Raw genomic sequence first — 24,778 nt, 5'->3', positions numbered from 1 at the left:
TGACTCCTGATGGGAAAAGCAGTTTCTATTCTACCCACTGCCTTATTTCATTAGTTAACTTTTTAAAAATGTCTCTCCAGGCCAGGCGTGGTGACTCCCACCTGTAGTCCCACGGATTTGGGAGGCCAAGGCAGGAGGATCCCTTGAGGCCAGGAGTTCAAGACCAGCCTTGACAACAAAACAAGATCACATCTCTATAAAAAATATTTTAAAATTAGCAGGGTATGGTGCTGTCCACCTGTAGTCCCATCTACTCAGGAGGCTGAGGTGGGAGGATTGTTTGATCCCAGGAATTTGAGATTACAGTGTGCTATGATTGCACCACTGCACTCCAGCCTGGGCAACAGAGTGAGATCCTGTCTAAGAAGAAACATTTCTCCTTGGTCATAAGTGTCATGACTTCAAAAAAAGTTTTACACACAGAAGTATGGAAAATTAAGAAAGCCATTTTCCCTTTTTCCTGTCTCTCTCCTTGCCTGGCTTAGCATCATTATGAATTCAGCATAGGTACTTCCAGATTATTTTATATACACATGCACTTATTTCTTTCATTTGGAGTACCTTATCTTCAGAAGATTATAAACTCATTAAAGGTAGGAACCGTGGCTTTTGCATTTGGTTTTCCCGCAAAGTCTCACACAGAAATGAGAGGTGTTCAGTAAATGCTTATTGATTGACAGAGTTTTAAAGGAAGAGTTAGGCCAGGTGTGGTGGCTTATGCCTGTAATCCTAGCACTTTGGGAGGCTGAGGCAGGAGGATCACTTAAGCCCAGGAGTTCAAGACCAGCTTAGGCAACATCAGTGAGATCCCTGTTTCTACCAAAAAAAAAAAATAGCCAGGCACACCTGTGGTCCCAGCTACTCAGGCAGCTGAGGTGGAAGGATTGCTTGAGCCCAGGAGGTCAAGGCTACAGTGAGCAGTGATTGTACCCCACAGCACTTCAGCCTAGGTGACAGGGTGACACACTGTCTCAAAAAAAAAAATGTTGAATATATTTAAATATGGAAAGTTCCTTAAACCATAATTGATAATTGTACTGTTTTCTTTTTCCTAAATTTAGGTTGTTAAAGGCCTTACTTATTTGTGGAGTTTAAAGATTTTACATAGAGGTATGTGCTGGGCTTATAAGCTTGGACTTAATTTGGGGTGGGGTTGGGTCTTTCCAGACACCTTGATTTTTAAAGTGAGTAAGTGTTCTGACATTTAAGCCAGCTAATACATCTGGTACTCAAAAAGATGGCTGCTTTATAAATGTTATTTTTCTTGTTTTCTCCATCAACTGCTCTCATTTAGATTATAAACTTGGTAGTGTGTTTTTGTGAATCACCTTTGTCAAACTTGTAAAAAGATATTTCATAGTATTTGAAAATAACAGGATCTTGTTTGTCTTACTTAACTCTTGTTAATGCAAAACCTTTGCTTTCTGTACAATTACATCCTTCCTTCTATTAACATTTCAGATAGCATCACACACTGTTCCTTAAGAGATTGCTTCACATACCTGGAAAGAAAAACTTTATTTTTAATTTTTTTAAAGATGGGGTCTTGCTCTGTTGGCCAGGTTGGTGTTACACCCCTAGCCTCAAGCAGTCCTCCTACCTTGACCTCCCAGAGTGCTAGGATTCAGGCGGGAGCCACCGCGCCTGGGCAAAAGTAAAACTTTAAATAAGATATTGGTGAAAGCATCAGGAATAGTCCCCTTGTCTAGTAACAGAACACATGAGAGAATAATCAGATAACTGTTGAATATTGCAAAAGGAATCTCCTTTTGTTTTTTTAACGTTCCCAAAATATCTGAATTCATCTGGAGCAAATTATTAAGTGAGAAAGAGACTATAACAAAGCAACTTCAAGGCCTAGTGTTACTAACAGTGCTGTTTAATTTTACACATCTGCTCATCTTAGCTGTTTGTACATTTGGGGAATGGAACAGCATACACATTGGATGTGAATAAAGGAAAGTTTTTTCTTTTAAGGGTATAAACTGTGAGATGGAGAAAACAACTGATATTTTCAACTGTGATGTCATACCTGTCACTAAGGGTTTTCTTTCGTGGTGGTTTTAATATCCTACTGATTCCACATTTCTTCTGAAATCCTCCTTCTTTTTAATGAGGTTATCTAGATTTTGACAAATAAAATAGTCAGGTTTTTGAAGGTATTTATACTGACTAAATGGAATCATAGACTAGATTTCTTTTTAAAGCCAGTCCACTCCGTTTCTAGAGTATAGTTGGTGCGAAAGGTAGGTGTAGGGAGAGTGAGTTTTGTTAGTATTACTTTCTCTGGGTATAAATAAGTGTGTAAACAAATTCGGTGGATGAAAAAAAAATTGAACATTTTTGACTACCAAGAGTAAGAGATAACAGTATTTAACATGATATGACTTATATTGTTTCTATTCCCTGTACTTCTACCTCCCCATACCCAGCAACCCATAAAGTGGTGATAGCCATTTTAATAAGAATTAACCCAATGATCAGTTCTCAAAATTTTATTGATTTTTTAAAAAATGGACATCTATCCATTTGACAAAAGGAACTAAAGGAAAAACATCCACTCTTAATAGTAAAGCTTTGTTTAAAAGGACAGTGCCTTGGAAATTCGAGTGTTGTTAGAAAGTGAGTGTTAGGATCATTGTGTACTCTGGGCATGCAGGTTAATTCTGGCTTGTAATGAAATCTCTCTCTAGCTATAACTTTGTGCAGGAAGGAATCTTAGTAGCACAAAGAACTATAGTGGATAGTTCTTCTGCCATTATCTTGATTTTTCTTCTTTAAAATTATAAATCATGCTGATAAATTGATGTACCTTTCATATTCCTATATCTAAATTTTTTATTTTAATTTTTACTCTGGGTTTGGGAGAAATAAATTTTTCATTTGAAATGGGATCTTGATAGACATGTTTCAAATGGATTTGTCTGGATCTAAAAATAATGTCTAGGGTCAGATTCTCAGTATAACCACTTTATGATCACTGTGGCCAAGCTTGGTTGACCAGAGCCTCTCAGAAGCCAGTAGGTCCTTCTTTTCGTCCCTGGTTGCAACTTGGCTAAGAAAGGGCTCTTTCGTTAGTGACGGACAAGGGCTGCAGTTGTTTGGCTGATGGAGAGCATAGAGGTTTCAAAAGGGAATCCTGGGCCTGTACTTATTTTTTCAGCTGGTGCTGGCCAGCCCAATTCCTATGGAGAGTAGCCTGCTATAAAATGCCACCTGTTGTGAGAAGAAGATATCTGTTGGGGACACAGTAGGAATAGTGGTAGAGGGCTGACAAGTCCTTTCAAGGAATTTCAGTGAATGAGTGTGCATCTACATCTGTCTCAATGGAAAGACTAACGAATTGCAGTGCAGATGAACAGTTATGTCCCAGTAGTTATGGCCACTCAACTACAGAAATAAATATCCTGTGGTAATACACCTCATTAAATGTATTCATATTTAGCTTTTGAGTTTCCCAGCTATTCATGGAAACTTTTACCTTCTGGACTTAAAAGCATGTGTTTTTACTGAAGCGTCAAAGAAGCCAGGTGTCCCTGAAGACTTTTGTAAATCATTGTAATGAGAAATTTACCTTAGATTGAGTAGTTGTTAACTTAATATTTTAGAGGTTTTGTCCATATTTAATAACTTGGATTCCATAAAAATAAGATTAAAGATGCCTTTTTATTTACCAAAAAGCTATTTAATTTTCTTCTTGATTAAAAAATTGTAGCTTTTTAGATCAGTTCAATCAGGCAATTAAAGATCAGAGCTTTTAAGTTCAGCTAAGGCAATTAAATAGGTAATATACTTGTTTATGCACTTTTGCTATATAAGCTCATTGCTGTTCCTTCTTAAAAGCACATGTACTCATTTTTGCTTTCTCTAAATGAATGATGATGGAAATTCTAGCTGAACATGTGTCACATTGTCAAATCAAAAACAGAGGTCCTTCTGCAGGGGCTATGGGAGCCTGGTTTAGGCATTGTGAGAGGACAATGAAAAGAAGATGCTGAAAGAGAAATACTAATGAGCGATCTATACCTCTTCCTCCTTTGTCTTGGTCTAAGTACCTATGTTGTTCTCTGATCATCATTTTATAATGCTGTTCTTAAAAACCAGAGTAGAAATAAAAAAAGAAATTGCTTTGTACTTATGGGCACAAATTTCAAAAGATTAAGAAATGGAGATGTGTTTAGTGTCTAATGAAAAAAGAGAACAAACTATTTCTCACATTTATATGGCCTCCTTGGAATACAGTGGTCCTGGATTTTAGCTATAGAAAGTGTATATATAAATAATGTATTACAGAATTTATTAAACGTAGTTAATGGCTTCCAAAGAAACTCTTGAAAACCTGGAGTCTCTCCCGTAGTTTATATCCAGTGAGGACTGTAGAGTAGAATGAAATCTGAGCAATAAGCAGCAGCAAACTACTCATCCCATGAGGCTTGTTAGTCTGCTAAAAGTTAGTTTATTTGATAGTATATTATGTTAACTGGAAATTGTTTTGGAAATTGAAGCACAGCAGTTGCTATTCATAATGGATCATCAAATGTTATATTCAATCAGGTGTTACTATTGTTTATTTTGCTCTTTTTAAGATTTGGTTGAGATATATGTGCAGGGACTTTATAAACTATTGAATGCTAAGAATGTGGCATGTTTTTATTATTACCATGAATTAATCACTTTATTCAGTTAATAAGAATACACCACTACAAAACCAAGCCAGGGAGAGAGTTTATTATACTTTATATTACTGAGTCAAAAATCATGAAAATCTTTTCTCTAAAATAAACCAAACGTGATAATTCCACATGAGGACATAATTATTAAAAATGTTTGAAATGCCTACCAAATTAACTACTGTGGAAAAGTTGTCTTTATTAAAAGGCATATGTGAGAGCACTATAAGCATAGCATGTGCTGACTATGGGTAAAAACAAAGAAAATGAACAGTGAGAAAATCTGTTAGGCCAGATCCGACATTACAGGAAACATCGCAGCTTCACTTCAAAACATACATCGCCACTAATGAGGTGAGAGCCCTGCATATTAATAAACCTACAGCTCCAGTCATAGCCATCATTACCCACATCAAACATAAATACAAGATTAACACCTATGCCATTTCTTTGGAAGATGTGAGAATGCCCTGGTAGTAACTGCTCTCTCTTTCCCTGAGGATAAAAAATAGAAATGCAAGGGTAATGAGAATAGAACTTAGATTAAGAAAATAAAATCGGCAATCATTCTGGGGCCATCTTACACAGATGCAGAAGTTTATAGAAGAAAAAAAAAACCTATATAGTTGGTGTGCCAGGAGTTTTTTTGTATATATGAACCTCGTTAGTTTCATTTACTTTCTCCAATAGGAGAACTTTTTAAAAAGACATTTTTGCAGAAATTCTGTAGGCAAATGCTGGCCAGATAGATTTGTGTTTAAAGAAACTAAGCCTTGTAGTTTCAGTATACATGTTACAAATTTTATTTTCTACCCTTGGCTTTTCTCTTTTATAAATCTGGCCTCACAGACTTTCCAATTAGTGCTATCTTAGATACCAAAGCCAGTGTTAGTTTGATCATTCAGCAACTATTTATTTTATACCTACTACGTTCTAGGCACTGTTCACAGTACTTGAAACACATCAATACGTGAAACAAAAGATTTCTATGATCATAGAACTCATATTCTAGCAGTGATAGAGTGGGTTAGGAAATGTTTCTTAAACAATAATATACACAATAAATAAGTAAAATACAGAGTGTGTTAGAGGGTTGTTAATAATAGAAAAGAAAAAGTAGCTTGAGCTTAGGGGAGGCAAAGGGTTGGTTGCATATTAATCAAAGAAACCTCATAGGGAAGATGAGTTTGGAAGGAAGGCTTGAAAGGGGAGAGTTACTAGTCAAGTAGATATATGAGAAACAGTTAGAGTAGACACCATAGGATGTGCACGGAGTGTTAGTGGAACAGCAAAGAGGCCAGTGTGTTTGTATCTGACTGTGGGGGACAAGAGTAGAATCAGCTGTTAAGAAAATGTTTTGGTAATTCAGGTAAGTTTCAGGGGCCCAGATCAGGGAGATAGTTATAAAGATGGGGAGAAGTGGTGATTCTGGATATATTTTAAATGTAGAGTCGGTAGAATTTCCTGATGGATTGCTTGTGACTTTTAAGAGAAAGAGAGGTGTCAAGGTTGCTTAAATTGTTAACAGTTTAGTATGCTAAAAATACTTCTTGCTACTTTCTTTCCCTGAAAAGAGATAACAACGAAAAGCCTGATAATATGAAGTGCTGACAAGAATACAGAGGAATTAGAATTCTCATACATTGCTTGTAGAAATATAAAATGGCACAGCTGCTTTGAAAAATAGTTTGGCAATTTCTTGCAACGTGATTCAGCAGTCTCCTTCCTAGATATTTACCCAAGAGAAAGGAAAACATATGTCCACACAAAAACTTTAGGCAACTCTTTATAGTGGCTTTATTCATAATAGCTCCAAACTGGAAACAACCCAAATGTCTTTCAGCTGGTAAATGGAAAAACAGACTGTAATACCTCCACAGAGTGGAATATTACTCAGCAGTAAAACAAGCTACTGATACATGTAAACAACATGGGTGAATATCAGATACTTCATGTTAAATGAAGGAGGCTGACTCAAAGGGTTACCAGCTGTGTGATTCCACTTATATGACATTCTGGAAAAGGCAGAATACATACATGGAAAAAGCAAAATACAATTTTCCTTCCTATGGGATGGAACATCAACATCACTGGTTGACAAACAGTGGAGGAGGAGTTGACTGTAAAGGCATGAAGGAACATTTTGGTATGTTGGAAATGTTCTGTAGCTTGATTTTTGTGGTAGTTACATGATTATATGTGTTTTTTAGCAAACAAAGACCTGTGCACCTGTAAAGGGTGAGTGAATTTTACTGTGTATAAATTATGCCTCAGTAAACCAAATTTTAAAATTAAAAAGTAAACCAGATTTACAGAGAAAAGCTCCTCTTACATCTTAGCAGTGCAGTAGACACTCTAGAAAGAAGTTTTCCCTGCCAAAAGGACAAACCATTCTTTCAAAGGGTCTTGGTGATTCTGTCATTATTTCTGTATCTTCATGGCTCCTAACAAATCCTACCTAGGTTTGATCTAGTAACTCAGTAGCTTAAAAAACAGCCAGCCAACGCCCCCACCCCAAGAAAAAAAACCAGCCCTCGTGATTTAAAGGATATCTACAATGCCAGAAAGAGAGAGACAGGGTCAGGGAAGGGAGGATAGTGGGGAGAGAAACAGAAACTTAGAAGTTGCTGTTATCATTGGCACAATTTGAAACATCTGGAAATTGGACAGTTCTTTCTGTAGTTAAGCCAATTTTTTCCCCAGAGATATTACCAAGAACTGCGTATGTGCAGAGCTGACTTAACCTGTTGGACAATTTTAAAAGCTCAGTTTCTAAGAAGGAATAAGGCTTTATCTGACATTTCCAATTCAGTCCTACTGATTGACTGCCTCACTGGGTGACCCCAGAAAGGCAGATCACTCCTGTTCTCTTTGCCTCTGTTCCCTCATATATACTATGAAAGAGTAGCTGGATGATCACTCAGATTTATTCAAGAGCTAAGGTTCTGGGTTCTGTGATTTCGTGACTGAAGGAAGTGTGACATGTTGATAAGGTGGGGAACAAAGGAAATCAGAGAGACATAAAGGAAAAGAAAGAGAAAAGGGAGGGGAGAATTTCCAAGAGTAGATTTTGTGATGAAAATAATAACAATAATGACTATTAAGCATGTAGTGTGTACCAGGCACTGTTCTAGGTGCTTAATGTATATAAATTATTTAAGGTATTCCTTTAAAGCGGGAAATTCTAGGAAATATGAAATGTTTTAGAACTGAAGATAAGAGACTAAAGTATAAAACAAATAATTGAAAATTAAAGCCGTCTGCCTTAGCTAAGAAAATGTTGCTTTCTAAACCAGACTGATGTTATCAAATCAAAAGGCATCTTTAAGGGAAACTGTTTTTAAAGTATCAGGGACACTGAAAATGAAGTATTATAATTAATAAGGAATTATAATAAGGACATATAAAGTCACAACTTGGATGGAAAGCAAGAATACGTTTTTTTTTTTTAATCTTTTTATTGTGAAATAATTGTAGATCCACAGGCAGTTGCAAAAAAATGCACAAGACAGTCCCATCTAAGGGCATCCTTTTTAAGGAAGGAATTTTGAAGAAAATTGGAAGGTGAGAGGGTAACAGTTCAAAATAGTGTAGGCAGGTAAATATTATATATTTGATATTGTCCTTTAAATGAAATCAGTATAAATTTTAAGATTAAAAATGTTATAAGAATATTTGTATTATATTCCAAAATTATTTTGTTATATTTATTAAATGGGAAAAGAGAAATGGTTTGGTAGAGGTAAGACGTTTGAATTCCTTAGGAAAGAAATTTCGATGTCAAGGTGGTAGTTAAAATAGTATGTTAGTGTGTGTAAAAGTTGGGATTTGTGGCAAAAATAAATTAGGGAATGATTATTTTCTGGATAAAGTGATTCTTCAACAAAAGAATTCTTGGAAAGCATTGCTATCAATAGAAAACTAACCTGATTAATTTTTAATGATTTATTAAAAGATATAATTTGCATAAAGCTTTGTAACAATCTTTTTTTTGCAGAGATCTACATAGTTTGTGCTTAACTATATAGTGAATTTTGAAATAACCTATGACATATTTTTGCTTTCTGGAGGATCGAACAGTTTTTGTTTGTTTATTTTTTTGAAACAGAGTCTCACTCTGCCGCCCAGGCTGGAGTGCAGTGGCACAATCTTGGCTCACTGCAACCTCCGCCTCCCAGGTTCAAACGATTTTTCTGCCCCAGCCTTCCAAGTAGCTGGGACTACACGCACGTGCCTCCTTGCCCGGCTAATTTTTGTATTTTTAGTACAGACGGGGTTTCACCGTGTTAGCCAGGCTGGTCTCGATCTCCTGAACTTGTGATCCACCCGTCTTGGCCTCCCAAAGTGCTGGGATTACAGGCGTGAGCCACCGTGCCCGGCCCCAATCACTTTTTTAAAAGAACTGGTTAGTGTTTGAGTAACCCAAGTCAATTTAAAAGGAGGCATTCCCAGTAGGTTTTATGTTGCCATGTGTAATGATGAGAGAGCTAGTATGTGCGTACTTCCTTCCCTGAGCTCTCAGGCTGTTTAATCAGATGGGTCTGGAAGGAGGCATTTATGTTATGCAAGTGCTAGTGTTGAGAGCACAGTTAACACCCTATCTCCTGTGTAAAAATCATTTCCATATTGTCCTTTAAATATAATAAATATTAATCACATCCAGCGCTATAGTAGATTATAACTTGTGAATGTGTATGTTTTTTTTAAAGAAAAAAAAGACTTAGCCCATTAACAGGGTAAACAAACTATGACTCTAGGTTGTTGGTTTTTCTCCAGCTCTGACACTATCCACACAAATGAACATCTCGAGAAATTAAGCCTCTTTCCCCATATTGGTCATTCATTCTATTTACCTTGGGTGATCACAGGGTATTTCTGTATTTGTAGTACACTGTGATTTTCAAGAGACAAGAAACGCTACATGTCTTAAAAGTATTCTTTTAAAAGAATATGTGCCTAGAATATATAAAGAACTCTCAAAACTCAATGGTAGAAAAACAAACAATCCAATTAGAAAATGGGCAAAGACATGAAGAGACATTCCACTGAAGAGTATATACAGATGGCAAATAAGCACATGAAAAAGATGTTCAATATCATTAGCCTTTAGGGAAATGCAAATTAAAACCACCATGAGATATTACTATATACCTATCAGAATGGCTAAAATAAAAAATAGTAACAACAGCAAATGAGGATGCAGAAAAATTAGATCACTAATACATTGCTGGTAGGAATGTAAAATGATACAGCCCCACTGCTGACATTTAAAAAAAAAAAGAAAGAAAGCTAGACATGCCACTACCGTATGACCCAGCAGTTGCAATGCTGGGCATTTATCCCAGAGAAATGAAGACTTCTGTTCACACAAAAACCTGTACGCAAGTGTTTATTGCAGCTCTATTCATCATAGCCAAAAACTGGAAACAACTCAGATGTCCTTCAACAGGTGAATGGTTAAGCAATTCATACCATGGATTACTGCTTAGCAATAGAAGGGAGCGAACTCTTGATGCACACAACCTGGATGAATCTCCAGATCATTATGCTGAGTGAAAAAGCCAGTCACAAAGATTACATAGTGTATGATTCCATTTGTATAATATTCTTGAGATGACAAAATTATAGAAATGCAGAGAGCACGTTAGTGGTTACCAGGGGCTAATGAGAGGATGGGAGACAGAGGGAATGTTTACAATGGAGCAAGATGTGGCATCCTCATGGTGATGGAAATGTTCTCCATCTTGACCATCAGTGTCAGTACCCTGGTTGTGATACTATACTACAGTTTTATAAGATGTTACCATTAGGGGAAACTGGGTGGAGGGTATACAGGGTGTGTCTGTATTATTTCTTACCATTGTAAATGTAAACTTTGAGATAACTATGTAAATCTATAGTTATCTCAAAATTAAAAGCTTAATGTAAACAACAAAAAAAGAATATATCATCTTTCTATAGTTACCTGTATTCAGAAGGTCAGCTTAATCAGAGAAGGTTGTCCTGGACTTAGTTTTTCTCTCTCCCATGCTTCTGTGGTAGGATTTGATCATAGGCAGAGTCATCCCTGTTAGGAAATCAGTAAGAGGGAAATTACTCTCTTCCATTCTGAAAATGAGTATCAATGGAAGCCTTAGAGGAGAAAGAAGGAAAGATGTCTTGTGTCATTCAAGGAACAAATGCAAACAGAAGAGGGTGGTTATTTTCCCAGTACCCACCTCTAAAAGCCTTCTGCCTTGCAGGGGATTGGGATTTGAAGCAGATTGTGTGATTGTTGTGTGTTTTGGCTCACCAGTCTTTATAGTATCCATTAGGGTAAGCTTCTGTCCAACCACCCAGCAAGATGCCCCCAGTGTGTGGATGAATGTTTGATTCACCAAGCCCCACAGTTAGCTCTGATCATTGCTTTGTCTCTGACACAAACCTGAAGTTTAGGAGCTTATCAGAGGGAGAGAGAGCGCACCTGTATGATGAATGACAGGGTCATTTCTGTTGGTAGAGGAATTTATGGCATTGGTTGTATGCCAGTGGATATTTGTTGGATGAATACATTGAATCAGAATTTTCTGAGGACAGTGTTTTTCTCCTGGAACTTTTTGTAATGTGGCTAAATTGGAAGTCATCTTTTGTTCCCCTTTCTCGTATTAAAGTAAGAGATTTATCCTTGGGACATTTTGCCAAGCAGAATGGACAGACAGCTTTAGCAGCTGGAAGAGCTCTCCATGTCTCTTCCTTTCTCTAAAGGCATGGTTGAAGGTGATCAGCACCATGGAAATCAAATCTACTCTTTTGCTGGTGGAAGATTAAGTTCCTTCTTGATCGGGTACAATCATAATGATAACAATATTAATCATTTTACTAATATCATTTATTGAGTACCTTGTATGTGCTACTGCGTTAGCTCTCTTGTATGTATAATTTTATTTAATTGTTATAATAATCTTGTGAGGAGGTATCATTGTATCTCCATTCTTAGGTGAAGCAATCAAGGCTCAAGCAGCCCAAAAAACTTGCTTAGTTATAGGAAAAGCCATAGGAAAAAGTCATAGGAAAGTGGTTGGTGGCCTAATGGAGAAGCTCTAGTTTTAGGGTCAGACCCAGGTTTAAGTTCTGGTTCTTCCTCTTAATTCATCTTAGCTATGTGACCTTGGGTCAGCTTCTTAACTTCTTTGAGGTCATAGCATTGTACCTGGCATATAACAGCTATTATTATGTCAAATAATTATTTCTCAAGAAAAGAGGCAAGAGGTTAAGTGAGAGGGAATAGTTAGAACGTTTCTCACACTTTCCTGTTAACATCTCCTTTTCTTAGAAAATTAGCCTGTGAGTATAAAGAACTTAAAACATCTGGGCTATTTTCTTTGTGAACTTCCCAAGATCACCCAACTATTCACTGCCAAAGCTAGGATAATCCATCCTATTACTGCAATAAGATTTAGCTCATAAATATAATGCAGTTTGTTAAGGCTTAAGAGCTTTACTAGTCGAAACCTCTAGTTTTGTGTCCTTGGGCAAGTAATTTCATTAATTTGAACCTCAATTTCCTCCTCTGTAAAATGGGATTAATAATAGTACCTATCTCAAGGGTTATAATGAGAATTAAATGAGGTAATGCATATGATAATAATGCACTTAGCCCAGTTCCTGGTATATATTAAGTACCAAGTAAGTGTTATCTACCATAATTTTTTGTTATTTCTTTAAAACAAATTACCAGGATTAGTCTTCTGGACACACCGCTCCAAGTCAAGTCTGCTGTCTTACATCTTATTTATGCATATAATGTGGTATTCCTTTGTTTTCTTTCCTTTTTCCCCAAAAAGGTTTTATAGTCAAGAGGAGTCTTAACAGTCAGTAGTATCTTAGACTTGGGGAAGTAGGTTGTGCAGGAACACATTCCTCCAGACCTGGCCTTTCCTAAACACTGACCAGAATATGTATACATCACAGGTAGGAATCTAAGATTCACCACTTTAGAAGGAAATCTCTTTTACTTACTATGAAAGGATTAAGAGAGGGAGAATTGAGAAGCTCAGGCCTTTTTGCCATTGTTATTAATCTTGTAAATGCCCCAGGTCCCCTGCCTTTATTGAAGAAGGAAAGGGCACGTTTGTTGCCTCCATTCTGAACCGAATCATGAGACTCTAGGCAATAACTGCCATTGAGGGTGGCTAATTATGCTGTTTAATTTTATTTAAGGCCTTTGCAAGAATATTTGGATGACCTACCCTTTATTATGTGATGAAGTCATTAGAATAACTTTTATATTGCATTGTGATTTTCTCTTATGTTCCCATTGTGCACAGATGAATTTGTAATGCAGAATGTCAGCATAGTCTGTATTTAATTGTACCTGCTGTTCTCATTCATTAGAATGCAGTCCCCAAGAAATAACTAGATAGATATATTTTTTTTTTTCTTTTCATAAGACAGTTAAACATAATGAAAGAGCATTGCTGAAGATCCCAGGCACAGTGCTAGGAGAGGTTACTAGGAGTGGAGACCTGCTAATGCGCCCTCTGGCTCCTGGTAAACTGAGAGTGGCTCCCTGGTATTCACACAGTGTAATTGCTTTATAGGGGGAAAACGTTGAAGAGAAGTTTATTGCTGCCTCTATTATCATCCCACAACAGCCACATGCCACATTTAAAAATGTTTCTGTAACAATTGTACCATGCCTGTTTCTAAGAGCACTCAGTGAGACATGTAAAAGTTCAGAGCAAATTAAATGTTTTTAAGTATGAAACAAAGACCAGAAGGAAGTAGAATTTGGAGATACCAACAGCACCTGATGTGAATAGGTCACAACAAAAAGAGAATCCTCAATTGGTATGGTTTTTCTTGTCTGACAAAAGAAAGCATATAGCTGATACAAAATCACAATTTTCTTTAGAACTGATCTTACCAGACACCGGGCACAGTGGCTCACGCCTGTAATTGCAACACTTTGGGAAGCCGAGGCGGTAGGATTATGAGGTCAGGAGTTTGAGACCAGCCTGGCCAATGTGGAGAAACCCCATCTCTACTAAAAATACAAAAATTAGTGGGGCGTGGTGGCGAGCACCTGTAGTCCCAGCTACTCAGGAGGCTGAGGCAGGAGAATCGCTTGCACTCGAGAGTCGGAGGTTGCAATGAGTGAGATCGTGCCACTGCACTCGAGCCTGGCAATGGAGTGAGACTCTATCTCAAAAAAAAAGAACTAATCTTACCAGGAAATTACCGTTTGGGTCCCTATACAAAGCACATTAAGTAACTCCAACTGTAGTTTTGTGAAGGAGCTTTTATTTGTTTTGAACAGCACCCTCGGCACCCAGCCAGATCCTAGCCAAGGGTAACCTCCCACCCTGACCCCTGATTGTGCTGGGGGCAGGGGCTGGGCAGTGGGCGGAGGAGCCCTTTTGTGAAGATGTGGGGAAAGCACATGCTCTTGAGGCTCTGGCCTTTATTAGCAAGCTTCTGCTTGATGCTGTTTATGTGGATTGTTTAATAGCTAATTGATGCAGAATGTGTAAAGATACAGTTTCTGCGTGAGGCAGTTATGGGTGGCAACATGGGTTGTCTCAACATGATACCAATTTCCACAGTCAATTTGGTCAATTCAGTGGGGGGAAAAAAAATCAGTCCAGCCTGAAAATCAGAGCAGTTACTTGCAGTTATTGAGGCAACTATGGTTGGTGGATGAAATTTTTCATGTTTGAATCAGTTGTTTTTACATTTTATACACATAGCCTTAGTCATTTTTGGAAATAATCTTAAATACACAAAAGTAACATTTTAAAATTAATATCTTTCTTTCAATATTTGTAATCACGGTTTATCAGGCCTAGTGCATATCAGTTCTAAGAGGAAATAACCATTTTACCATTGATATATAGTATATTATATCTAATTAACTGATCTTTCATACTTTGTTATAGGGTAAGAGAGTGACCACAGTGACCACAAAAGCACCTGCAGAAACTGTGGATTATCAATTTATTTATTAGTAATTAGTAATGGTAATGAGAAATCAAGCTGTGTTTTGAGGTTGATTTTTTTTTAAATTATACTTTAGGTTTTAGGGTACATGTGCACAATGTGCAGGTTTGTTACATTTGTTAAAACAGCTTTATTGATATATAATTTGCATGCCATAAAATTCACCTACTCAATTCAGTGATATTTAGTAAGTTTATAAAGTTGTGCAACCATAACCATAATCCAGTTTTAGAACATTTTCATCACCCCAAAAAAGTGTCCTCATGCTCATTGGGAGTCACTCCCTGCTCCTGCCTCAGCCCCAGGGAACCACTGATTTACTTTCTGACTCTTACAGATTTGCCTTTTCTGGACATTTTATATAAGCAGAAACATACCACATGAAAACTTTGTGCCCGACTTCTTTCACTTAGCATGATGTTTTTGAGATGCGTCTGTGTTATAGCATGTGTCTGTAGTTCATTCCTTTTTATTGTTGAATAGTATTCCATTGTATGGATATATCACATTTTGTCTGCTTATTTACTGGTGGAGGGACATTGTATCCATTTTGGGGCGATTATGAATAATACTACTTTTCATACACAAGTCTTTATGTGGTTCTGTATTTTCATTTCTCTTGAGTAAATATCTAGGAGTGGAATTGGTATATTTCTTTAGATATTTGTAAATCATAGTTTATCAGGCCATCTAGCACATATCAGATTTGAGAAGAAATATTTTACCATTGGTATATAGTATATGATTAGTGTAATGAACCAATGTTTCATACTTTGTTAAAGAGTGACCTCATAGTGACTACAAAGGTCATATGATAGCTTTATGTTTAAGTTTTAAAGACACTTTGAGGCTGATTTTTATTTACCTAAAACCACCTACTGTTATCCTTAGCATGACAGAAGGCTCTTTTAGTAAACTCCTCCATTCTTTCTGCTCACTGATATTTTTCTAATAATCTTCTAAGCACTTCAAGTTATTGGATGGAACTGCATCATAACCACCTGTTATCTACTTGGGCTGTCACTGCTGCAACTCAAAGATTTATTGCATCATCGTTAAAAAGCGCAGCTTACTGTGAAATCTCACTGAAGGAGTGGGACAGTATTGTGACAGGAGACACATGTTGTGATTGGATAATGTTAACTCATCTGTGATCCCAGCTGAACACACTTGCTATCCTAGAAGAAGCCTGCCTTCAGGTGGAGCTGGTATAATGAAAGTTAACCTCATTTAGCATTTGGATATGAGCCAGTGTATTAAATAATCCACATCCTGATTTCCTGGAATGGAAGTCATCATTACCGATTCTACAAAGCAGTAGCTTTATAGTATATTTGGTACATTCAAGTTTACAAAATGTTTTTCCCATTCCTTTGATTCATTCAACATTTCACTGACCTCTAGCTCTGTGCCAGCAGTGCTAAGCACACAGGCCCACTTCATTCTCTTAACAGCCTTGTCAATGTAGGAAGGTCAGATATCAAGATATCAGATATCAGGATATCATATACAGGATATGATGTACAAGATCAGGCATGATATCTGATCTTCCAACACTGGCAGAGTTGTCAGTGAGAATTCAGGATTGTTATGAGAATTAAGTGAAATTGTGTGTTCAACACTGAGCACGTGAGTGTTGTGAGTACACACACCCACACGTACATGTATGGTCAGAGAGATTTCAATGATTCGTCCAGTGTCACAGTCAGTATGCAGGGGCACCTTCCAGGGCATCACTCTGCTTCCTTTAAGGGAATCTGACCCACAGGAATCTATTTTGATGCCTATAAAAGCCTATTGCATAAAATGACTAAATCTTTTAAAATGAAAAAAGATAAGGAGTATTGGATATTAAAAATGAGCCACTTTGCATTGTACCTTTATCTTACTATTTCCAAAATGATATTCATCTCTTGGCCAAGATAGCTTAAAGCTAAACCTTAAATTAGGGAACACCTAAACATGATATTTCATTTTTAATGCAAAAGGAGAATAAGTTAGTTTGCTTTTTCACTAAAGGTTTATGTGTTGCGGTAGAAGAAACTTATTTCTCTTTAGTGGTGTGAAAAGGACCCATAATTCCAGGCTTCAACACACCTCATTTGTATTTTCTTTGAGAAAATGTCTCTGTTAAAATCAATGCCCTAGTATTCATTTGAGCTCCCTTGCCTTCAATAAAACTAATTGATAAACCCTAATAATTAATGGCCTGATTAAACCAAAATGACTTACATCTGCCCTGATCATTGCCATTTATAATCAGTCACTTTAATGACTCATCTTTTCTGTGCTTTGCTTACAGAAGAAAGGCTGTGATGTTTTTAAGTGAACTGAATGAAAAGCTGTATGCCTTCAATTGCTGTTTGTTTTCCATAACTTGATATTGCATTAAAATAAGCATAAATATAACTACCTCCTTAAAAGTAATCTTTCTGCCTAATCTGTTGTGCTATTGTCTATGGCTTCGAGTGAAGCTGAAAACAAACAAGAAAAAAAAATCAAATCATTCCAGTGTTCCTGGAGCTATTCTTTTTTTTTTTTTTTTTTTTTTTTTAGATAGAGTCTTGTTCTATCACCACGATGGAGTGCAGTGGTGTGATCTCAGCTCACTGCACCCTCCGCCTCCTGGGTTCAAGCAATTCTCCTGCCTCAGCCCTCAGCCTCCCAAGTAGCTGGGACTACAGGCACATGCCACCACGCCCAGCTATTTTTTTGTATTTTTAGTAAAGGCAGGGTTTTGCCACGTTGGCCAGGCTGGTTTCGATCTCCTGACCTCATGATCCACCCGCCTTGGCCTCCCAAAGTGCTGGGATTACAGGTGTGAGCCACTGCGCCCGGCCCCTAGAGCTATTCTTAAGAGTTGTAGGTTGGCTGGATGTGGTGGCTCACGCCTGTAATCCCAGCACTTTGGGAGGCCAAGGCAGGCAGATTATGAGGTCAGGAGATCGAGACCATCCTGGCTAACATGGTGAAACCCGGTCTCTACTAAAAATACAAAAAATTAGCCAGGCATGGTGGTAGGTGCCTGTAGTCCCAGCTGCTTGGGGGGCTGAGGTAGGAGAATGGTGTGAACCCAGGAGGCAGAGCTTGCAGTGAGCTGAAATCCCACCACTGCACTCCAGCCTGTCGAGCGAGACTCCTTCTCAAAAAATAAAAAAAAAGAGTTGTAGGCTGGGTGCAGTGGCTCATGCCTATAATCCCAGCACTTTGGGAGGCTGAGGCAGGTGGATCACCTGAGGTCAGGAGTTCGAGACCAGCCTAGCCAACATGGCAAAACCCCGTCTCTACTAAAAATAACAAAAATTAGCTGGGCACGGTGGCAGTCGCCTATAATCCCAGCGACTCGGGAGGCTGAGGAAGGAGAATCGCTTGAACCTGGGAGGCAGAGGTTGCAGTGAGCTGAGATCGGGCCATTGCACTCCAGCCTGGGCAACAAGAACGAAAACTCTGTCTCAAAAAAAAGTTGTAGAACTTGCATGTTTTAAATGAAACCTTGAAGTAATAAGTTCAGTGGCTGTATACTAGGATTGTTGATACTTTGGATATAAGATAGAATATTTTATGCAAGAGATAACAAAATTTAAATCAGGGGAGCTGTCCTTAACCCAACATTTAAAGGGATTCTATTTGCTTCAAATTCTGCCACATGAATTCAGATTTAACCTAGTTTAATAAAGTCCTAATATTATTTATATCTACATCCTTAAAAAAGGATTCGAGGATTATATCTAATCCTTAAAAAAGGATTCGGGGTGGTTTATGATGTAAGGTCAATACATGAACAAAAGACAAAAGCAATCATTTTAAAAGAAAGCGAGGCAGGGTGTGGTGGCTCACACCTGTAGTCCCAGCACTTTGGGAGGCCGAGGCATGTGGATCACCTGAGGTCAGGAGTTCGAGACCAGCTTGGCCAACATGGCAAAACCCCATCACTACTAAAAGTACAAAAATTAACCAGGCGTGTTGGTGAGCGCCTGTAATCCTAGCTACTTAGGAGGCTGAGGCAGGAGAAGCTTGAACCTGGGCGTTGGAGGTGGCAGTGAGCCAAGATCGCCCCTCTGCACTTTAGCCTGGGTGACGTGAGCAAAACTGTGTCTCAAAAACAAAACAAAACAAACAAACAAAAAAACAGACACTTCTACTTCTGCCCATGGAGTCACTGCTGTGGGATTTGCCCTCCACCAAAAATAATTAGGAAACTGGACAAAATAGTAAAACAGTTATCTTCAAACTTTAGAGAACAGGCAATGTGAGACAGTGATCCCTGAGAGAACAGAAACAAATGAAATGAGTCCTACAGTCACCCAAGCTGTCTGCACAGAAAGCCAAACAAAGCTCAAAGGTCTTACTGAGCTGAAAAGACAGAATTTGGAGTTCAAGGAGACCAAAATGGCTAGAATTCACAGAGCAGAATCCTAGAAAGGCAGGAACATGCAGAAAAAGAGCTCTAGAAATTGCATAGGAGTTTCCTTGCATCTGGCCTAATATCAGCCTCTGCATTTATAGAGTGAAATCCTACAAAGCTAGACAACCAACTAGTGTTTAGAAAAGAAAATTTGTGGGGAACTATAAGCCAAACAATTCCCAAAACTTATACAAGGTTGGGAATATTTTAAATTCCAATAATCCAGTGTAGAGAGGCCTCATTAAACACATTGGAGAATTCAAGAAAGACATTAGAAGGATTATGCTTTAGCAGTGGGGCTAAACTAGTCCTGTAGCAGTGGTTACTCTCAACTCTCCTAAAATAAAAGCTCTAAAGTCAGCCTCAAAATGATTCAACTATCAGTGTTCAGCAGATATACTACTTGCTAGTATCAAGTCCAACACTCTGGATTACAATAAAATCCAGCATTCAATGACACAAGATTCACAATGTTGACAATCCAAATAAAAAGTAGACAAGCAAAGAATTTTTCTTCTGATTACGGATGAAAGACTATAACCAGGAAAAAAAATCATCTGTAGAAATAGATGCCCCCCCCCCCACACACACACCAGAAATAATGGCCTTTGCAGACAGGACTTTAGAATAGTTATTATAAAAACTATATCTGCCCAAGGAATTCATAGGAAACATGAGCATAATGAGAGAAATGGAAGACAAACAAGTTGAACATTTATTTTTCAATTATGAAAAATATCTGAAAAATTTCATTGATGGAATTAACTGAATTAGACACTACAGAAGAAATTGTGATCTTGACGTTAAAGATCTGGAAATTATCCAAAATTACTACAAAATTACTCATTTCCACTACTAGAAAAAATATTTTTTTAAATGAGCACAACCTTAATGATCTTTGAGGCACTATCAAGAAGTCTAAGATATATGTGTTAAGTGGAGTCTTCAAAAGAAGAGGAAAGAGAAAAGGAAACAAAAAATAATTTGAAGAAATAATGGCTGAAAACTTTCCAAATTTGGTGAAGCCTGTAAGTCCACAGATCTAAGAACTCAATGAACCCTAACCAGGATGAACACAGAACCACACCAAAGCACATCAAAATCACAATTTTGATAACCAGTGAGTAAAAAGAAAATCTTAAAAATATTCACAGAAAACAGAGCACATGAAGTAGAGAAACAAAGATAAGAATGACAGCTGACTTCATGTCACAAGCTATGCAAGCCAGAAGATAATGGAAAGACATCTTTAAAATTTTGAAAGAAAAAAGTTATTCCAGAATTCTGTGCCCAGCAAATACATTTTCCAAAAATAAACAGCTAAATAAAGACTTTTTCAGACGAATATGAGAGAATTCATTGCCAGTAGACCAGCATTACAAAAAAATGTTAAGTTATTTAGGATGAAGGATACTGATGATGGATGGTTAGATCTACACAAAGGAATAAATAGTTTCACAAATCGTGGATAAATAAAAAGATGTTTTCTCACTTTTAAATGTCTTTAAAATATAATTATTTAAAGGAAAAATAAAGACATATTATGGAGCTTATAGTGTACATAGAGGAAAGATGTATGAAAATAAAAGATGAGAAGAAGAAAATGGAAATATATTATTATAAGGTTTGTACATTATAAATGAAATACCCTAATATTACTTGAAGGTAGACTGTAAGAAATTAAAGCAGCATATTGTAAATTCTAGAACAGCCATAAATAAATAAAGCTTCAAACAGGCTGGCAAAATTCAACCCATGGGCAAAAATTGGGCCTTTGTCTGTTTTTACAGACACAGTGGAATTGGAACACAGTCACGGCCATTCATTTACATGTGGCCTATCATTGCGTTTGCACTACATCAGCAGAATTTGAGTAGTTACAACAAAAAGCTTATAGCTCTCAAAGCCTGAGATATCTACTTATGACTCTTTACAGGAAAAGTTTGCCAACCTCTGGCTTAGAAGCAAATAATAGAGATTAGTGGAATGCTAAGAACTAGCCCGGCTAACCCAAAAGAAAGCAGGAAAAGAAGAAGAAAAGGAACAAAGGACAGATGGGGCAAATAGATGGTAGAGTTGAACCCAGCCATATCAATAATTACGTTAAGTGTGAATAGTCTAAACAGTCCAATTAAAAGCATAAATGTCAAACTCTATAAAAGAGCAAGACACAACTTTACAGTGTTTGAAGGACACCTATTTCAGTTATAATGACAGATATATCATCCAACAATAATCATCAGATTGTTTAAAGAAAAATAATAACATGGCCAGGCGTGATGGCTCACACCTGTAATCCCAGCACTTTGGGAGGCCAAGGCAAGCAGATCACTTGAGGTCAGGAGTTCGAGACCAGCCTGGCCAACATGGTGAAACCCCTGTCTCACTAAAAATACAAAAACTAGCTGGTGGTGGTGGCAGGCGCCTGTAATCCTGGCTACTCAGGAGGCTGAAGAGAATCACTTGAACCCGGGTGGCAGAGGTTGCAGTGAGCCAAGATCACATCACTGCACTCCAGCCTGGGCAACAGAGTGAGACTGTGTCTCAAAAAAAGAAATAATAATAATAACATGTTGTAGGGTTTATAATTTATGAGAAGAAGCAAAACTAATATATAATGACAAAACCACTCAGTGATTTACCAAAGGCTGGGAGTCAGGGTGGAATTGACTGTAAAGTTTTTAAACTTTTACACAGCAAACTTTTTGAGGCGAGTTTAAAAACTTTTTGAAGTAAGCTTAAAAACTTTAAAGTTTAAAGGTTTCTAAACCTGGGGGTAGGAGGGAGATGATGAAAACAGAATGAACAAAGGTTTAATGATTTTTTTTGAGACAGTGATTACAACAGTCCAGTTGGAATGCAAAGATTGGTTTGAGGATGACTGGATGTCTAATACTTTAACGTTTTTAAACTTTAAACACAGCAAACTTTTGAGGTGATGGAAATGTTCTATATCTTGATCATGGTGTGGTTGCATGGATGTAGACATTCATCAGACTCATCAAACTACATTCAAAATGGCTGCAGTAAAATTGATTTTTTAAACGAGATTTATTTCAAAAAGTAAAGTGAAACGAGAAGAAATTTCTCTTCAGATATTCTGAACTTTTTAGAAGTTAAATCAGAGGGAAATGCAGTAAGTTATGTTGGTCTTTTAAATGCTGGCCTGAAGACAAGGCTGTATTGGATTGGTTTCTGGTTCAATAAGTCTGGAGTAGAACACAAAAAGCTTTATTTTTTAAATATGCACAGCCAAGCTTAGGAGCTCTTTATTTGCATAACTTTCATTGTCTTTATTAAAAGAAACATCCCTATTGTTCAGAAAGAAAACCCCACTTAGAATATACAAAAACAACATTGTTATCCTAAAATCTCATGAGCAGTATTTTTGTTCAGAGATACCAAACTGCTTCTTGGTCTACATGCTCCTGGAGGCCAGAGACAGGGTCTTACTCATGTTTCTCTCCACAGCACCTAGTACTATATCTGGCACATGGTAAGGTGTCAGTAAATATTTGTGAGTGAGTACTTTTAAATGACTATGGATTCTTCTCAGAATGAAGTGTCATTTTGAAATGTATTCATTCTGAAATGTAGTCCATTAAATGGGCAAAGATGGAGCTCCTTCTCAGGCCAAATTCATGCTTTTCTGGATCAGCATGTTAGTTCACCTGTTTAGTAGAGACATCATTTATTCACCATTTGCTCAACAAATATTGTTTCCTGTGTGTACCAGACACCATTCTAGATGTAGTGAACAAAACAGACCAAGTATGCATTCATGGAGCTTCCCTTGAAGAGGGGAGTACTGAGAATTAATAGATCAAATAGAGTGTGTTGATGGAGGTAAATGTTAAGAACACTGAAGCAGAAGAAAAGGGAAAGAAGTATCTGAGCTGGCGGGTATTGCTACTGCATACTAGGTGGTCAGGAAAGGCTTCTCCTAAAAAGGTAAGAATCTAAAGCAAAGGAGAAAAATTCAGGCAAAAATCTAAAGCAAAGGAGCAAGCCAGGGACAATTTGTGGAAGCATAGTATTCCAGGGACACAGAGCCACAGCGCAAGAGCATACCTGGCAGGTAGGCCAGTGAGCTGAAGCAGAGTGGGCATGGAAAAGAGTGGCAAGGTGAGCGTATGGGGCAGCTCACAAGGGCCTTGGGGACCTCTGGGAGGACTTTCCGTTTTTGCACTGAGTTGGAAAGGCTTTGGAGGTTTTAGGCAAAGAAGTGACGTGGTCTGACTTAGGTTTTAAAGGGATCATTTTAGCTGCTGTGTTGAACACAAACTATAATAGAGCAAGTGTAAAACTAGGGAAACCAGCTCAGTAGCATTGTTGAGGAAAGGGTGCATATAGTCTGGCAAAAATGTTTCCTTATAAACATCACATTGGTTTTACAGTCCTACTTACTGGGCTTTGGAAATTATTTTCTTTGAGCTAGTATTTTACCCAAATACAGCTTAAATTGCCACAGTAGCAATAGAAATTGTTTTCTAAATATAATGAAATATACAACTTTTTCTAGCTTGGTTGATTACCAATTGATAATAATAATACACTTATAGAATGTTGGACAGTTTAAAAAGCAATTTTACATCCATTATCTCATCTAATCCTCACAGTTCTCTAATACTGACATGGTAACTCATGTTACTCATGACTTGTGTTACTCATGACAAGGCTCATCTCCCTACAGAGTTGGAAACTAAAACATCACATGCCAAGGCCAAAGTCATGTGCCAAATTTGTGACAGGATCAAAAAGACTAAAACCCAGGTCATATGTCTCCTAGCCCAGATTCATTGACTTTGTTAAAGGGGGCTGTTAGGTTCAAATTATGTCTCAAGGTTGCTGGTAAAGGGGACATTTATATTAGCAAATTTAATGTATCATTTAAAAAGCTATCAACCAGTGAGCAAGATACTGTGCTCAGAAGGGATACATTTAAAGATGTATAAAGTATACTCCTACCCTATGAACTTATTTCTTTGGGTGATGATACTGATAACAGCAAATATATTAAGTAACTCTTAGTATAAAATGTTGTTAAAGCCGAGTGCAGTGGCAAACATCTGTAGTCCCATTGACTCGGGAGGCTGAGGCAGAAGGATCACTTGAGCCCAAAAGTTTGAGGTCAGCCTGGGCAACATAGCAAGACCCTGTCTCTGAAATACATACATACATACATACAGACAGACATAACATACATAAATCATACGCTTTGTCCCAAAGACAGATGCTACAGAAATTCAAAGAAGGTAGTGACTTTGATGGCCTGAGATGAAGGATGGGCAGGATTCAGATAGTTGGAAAATATGGAGGAAAGGTTTCTAAACCTGGGGGTGGGAAGGAGATGATGAAAACAGAATGAACAAAGCCTTAATGATGGGTTTTTTTTTTTCTTTTGAGACAGTGATTAAAACAGTCTCATTGGAATGCAAAGATTGATTTGAGGATGACTGGATGTCTACTACTTTCACACATAAATTACTTCTGAAAACCAGGTTGAGGGGAGAATATGGAAAAGTCATACTGTAGGCTTACATATATGTTCAAAAGATGTTGGAAAGCTGGAAAAATGCAGTCAGGTTCTTATTTACACCTTGTCTTTTGGAATATAGTTTAGCAGTTTTGTTGTTTTATTGTTTTGTCTTTCCATTGATCCACTTAAGTCAGATGTATCTGATTGAAACTAAAGATTTGCTGCTTTTAGTATACCTCTTAATTT

General features: G+C 37.5%; 1 protein-coding gene across 8 annotated transcripts in view; it reads left to right on the top strand.

The window, feature by feature from the left end:
- MAP2K5 (mitogen-activated protein kinase kinase 5) overlaps positions 1–24,778 on the top strand; it is a 260,015-nt gene that overhangs the window by 118,979 nt on the left and 116,258 nt on the right. For all 8 annotated transcript variants that reach the window (XR_010120698.1, XM_055278008.2, XM_055278010.2 and 5 more), the window contains exon 13: positions 1,062–1,110. Coding sequence is in view for 7 of the 8 variants with exons in the window: in XM_055278008.2 (XP_055133983.1) it covers positions 1,062–1,110 (49 nt within the window). In the remaining variant the exon portion in view is untranslated. The remainder of the gene's footprint in view (positions 1–1,061; positions 1,111–24,778) is intronic.

This window comes from Symphalangus syndactylus, chromosome 5 (assembly GCF_028878055.3).
Source record: "Symphalangus syndactylus isolate Jambi chromosome 5, NHGRI_mSymSyn1-v2.1_pri, whole genome shotgun sequence".
NCBI lineage: Eukaryota > Metazoa > Chordata > Mammalia > Primates > Hylobatidae > Symphalangus > Symphalangus syndactylus.
The sequence above is the reverse complement of the archived record's forward strand: the minus strand, read 5'-3'. Positions and strand labels throughout refer to the sequence as shown.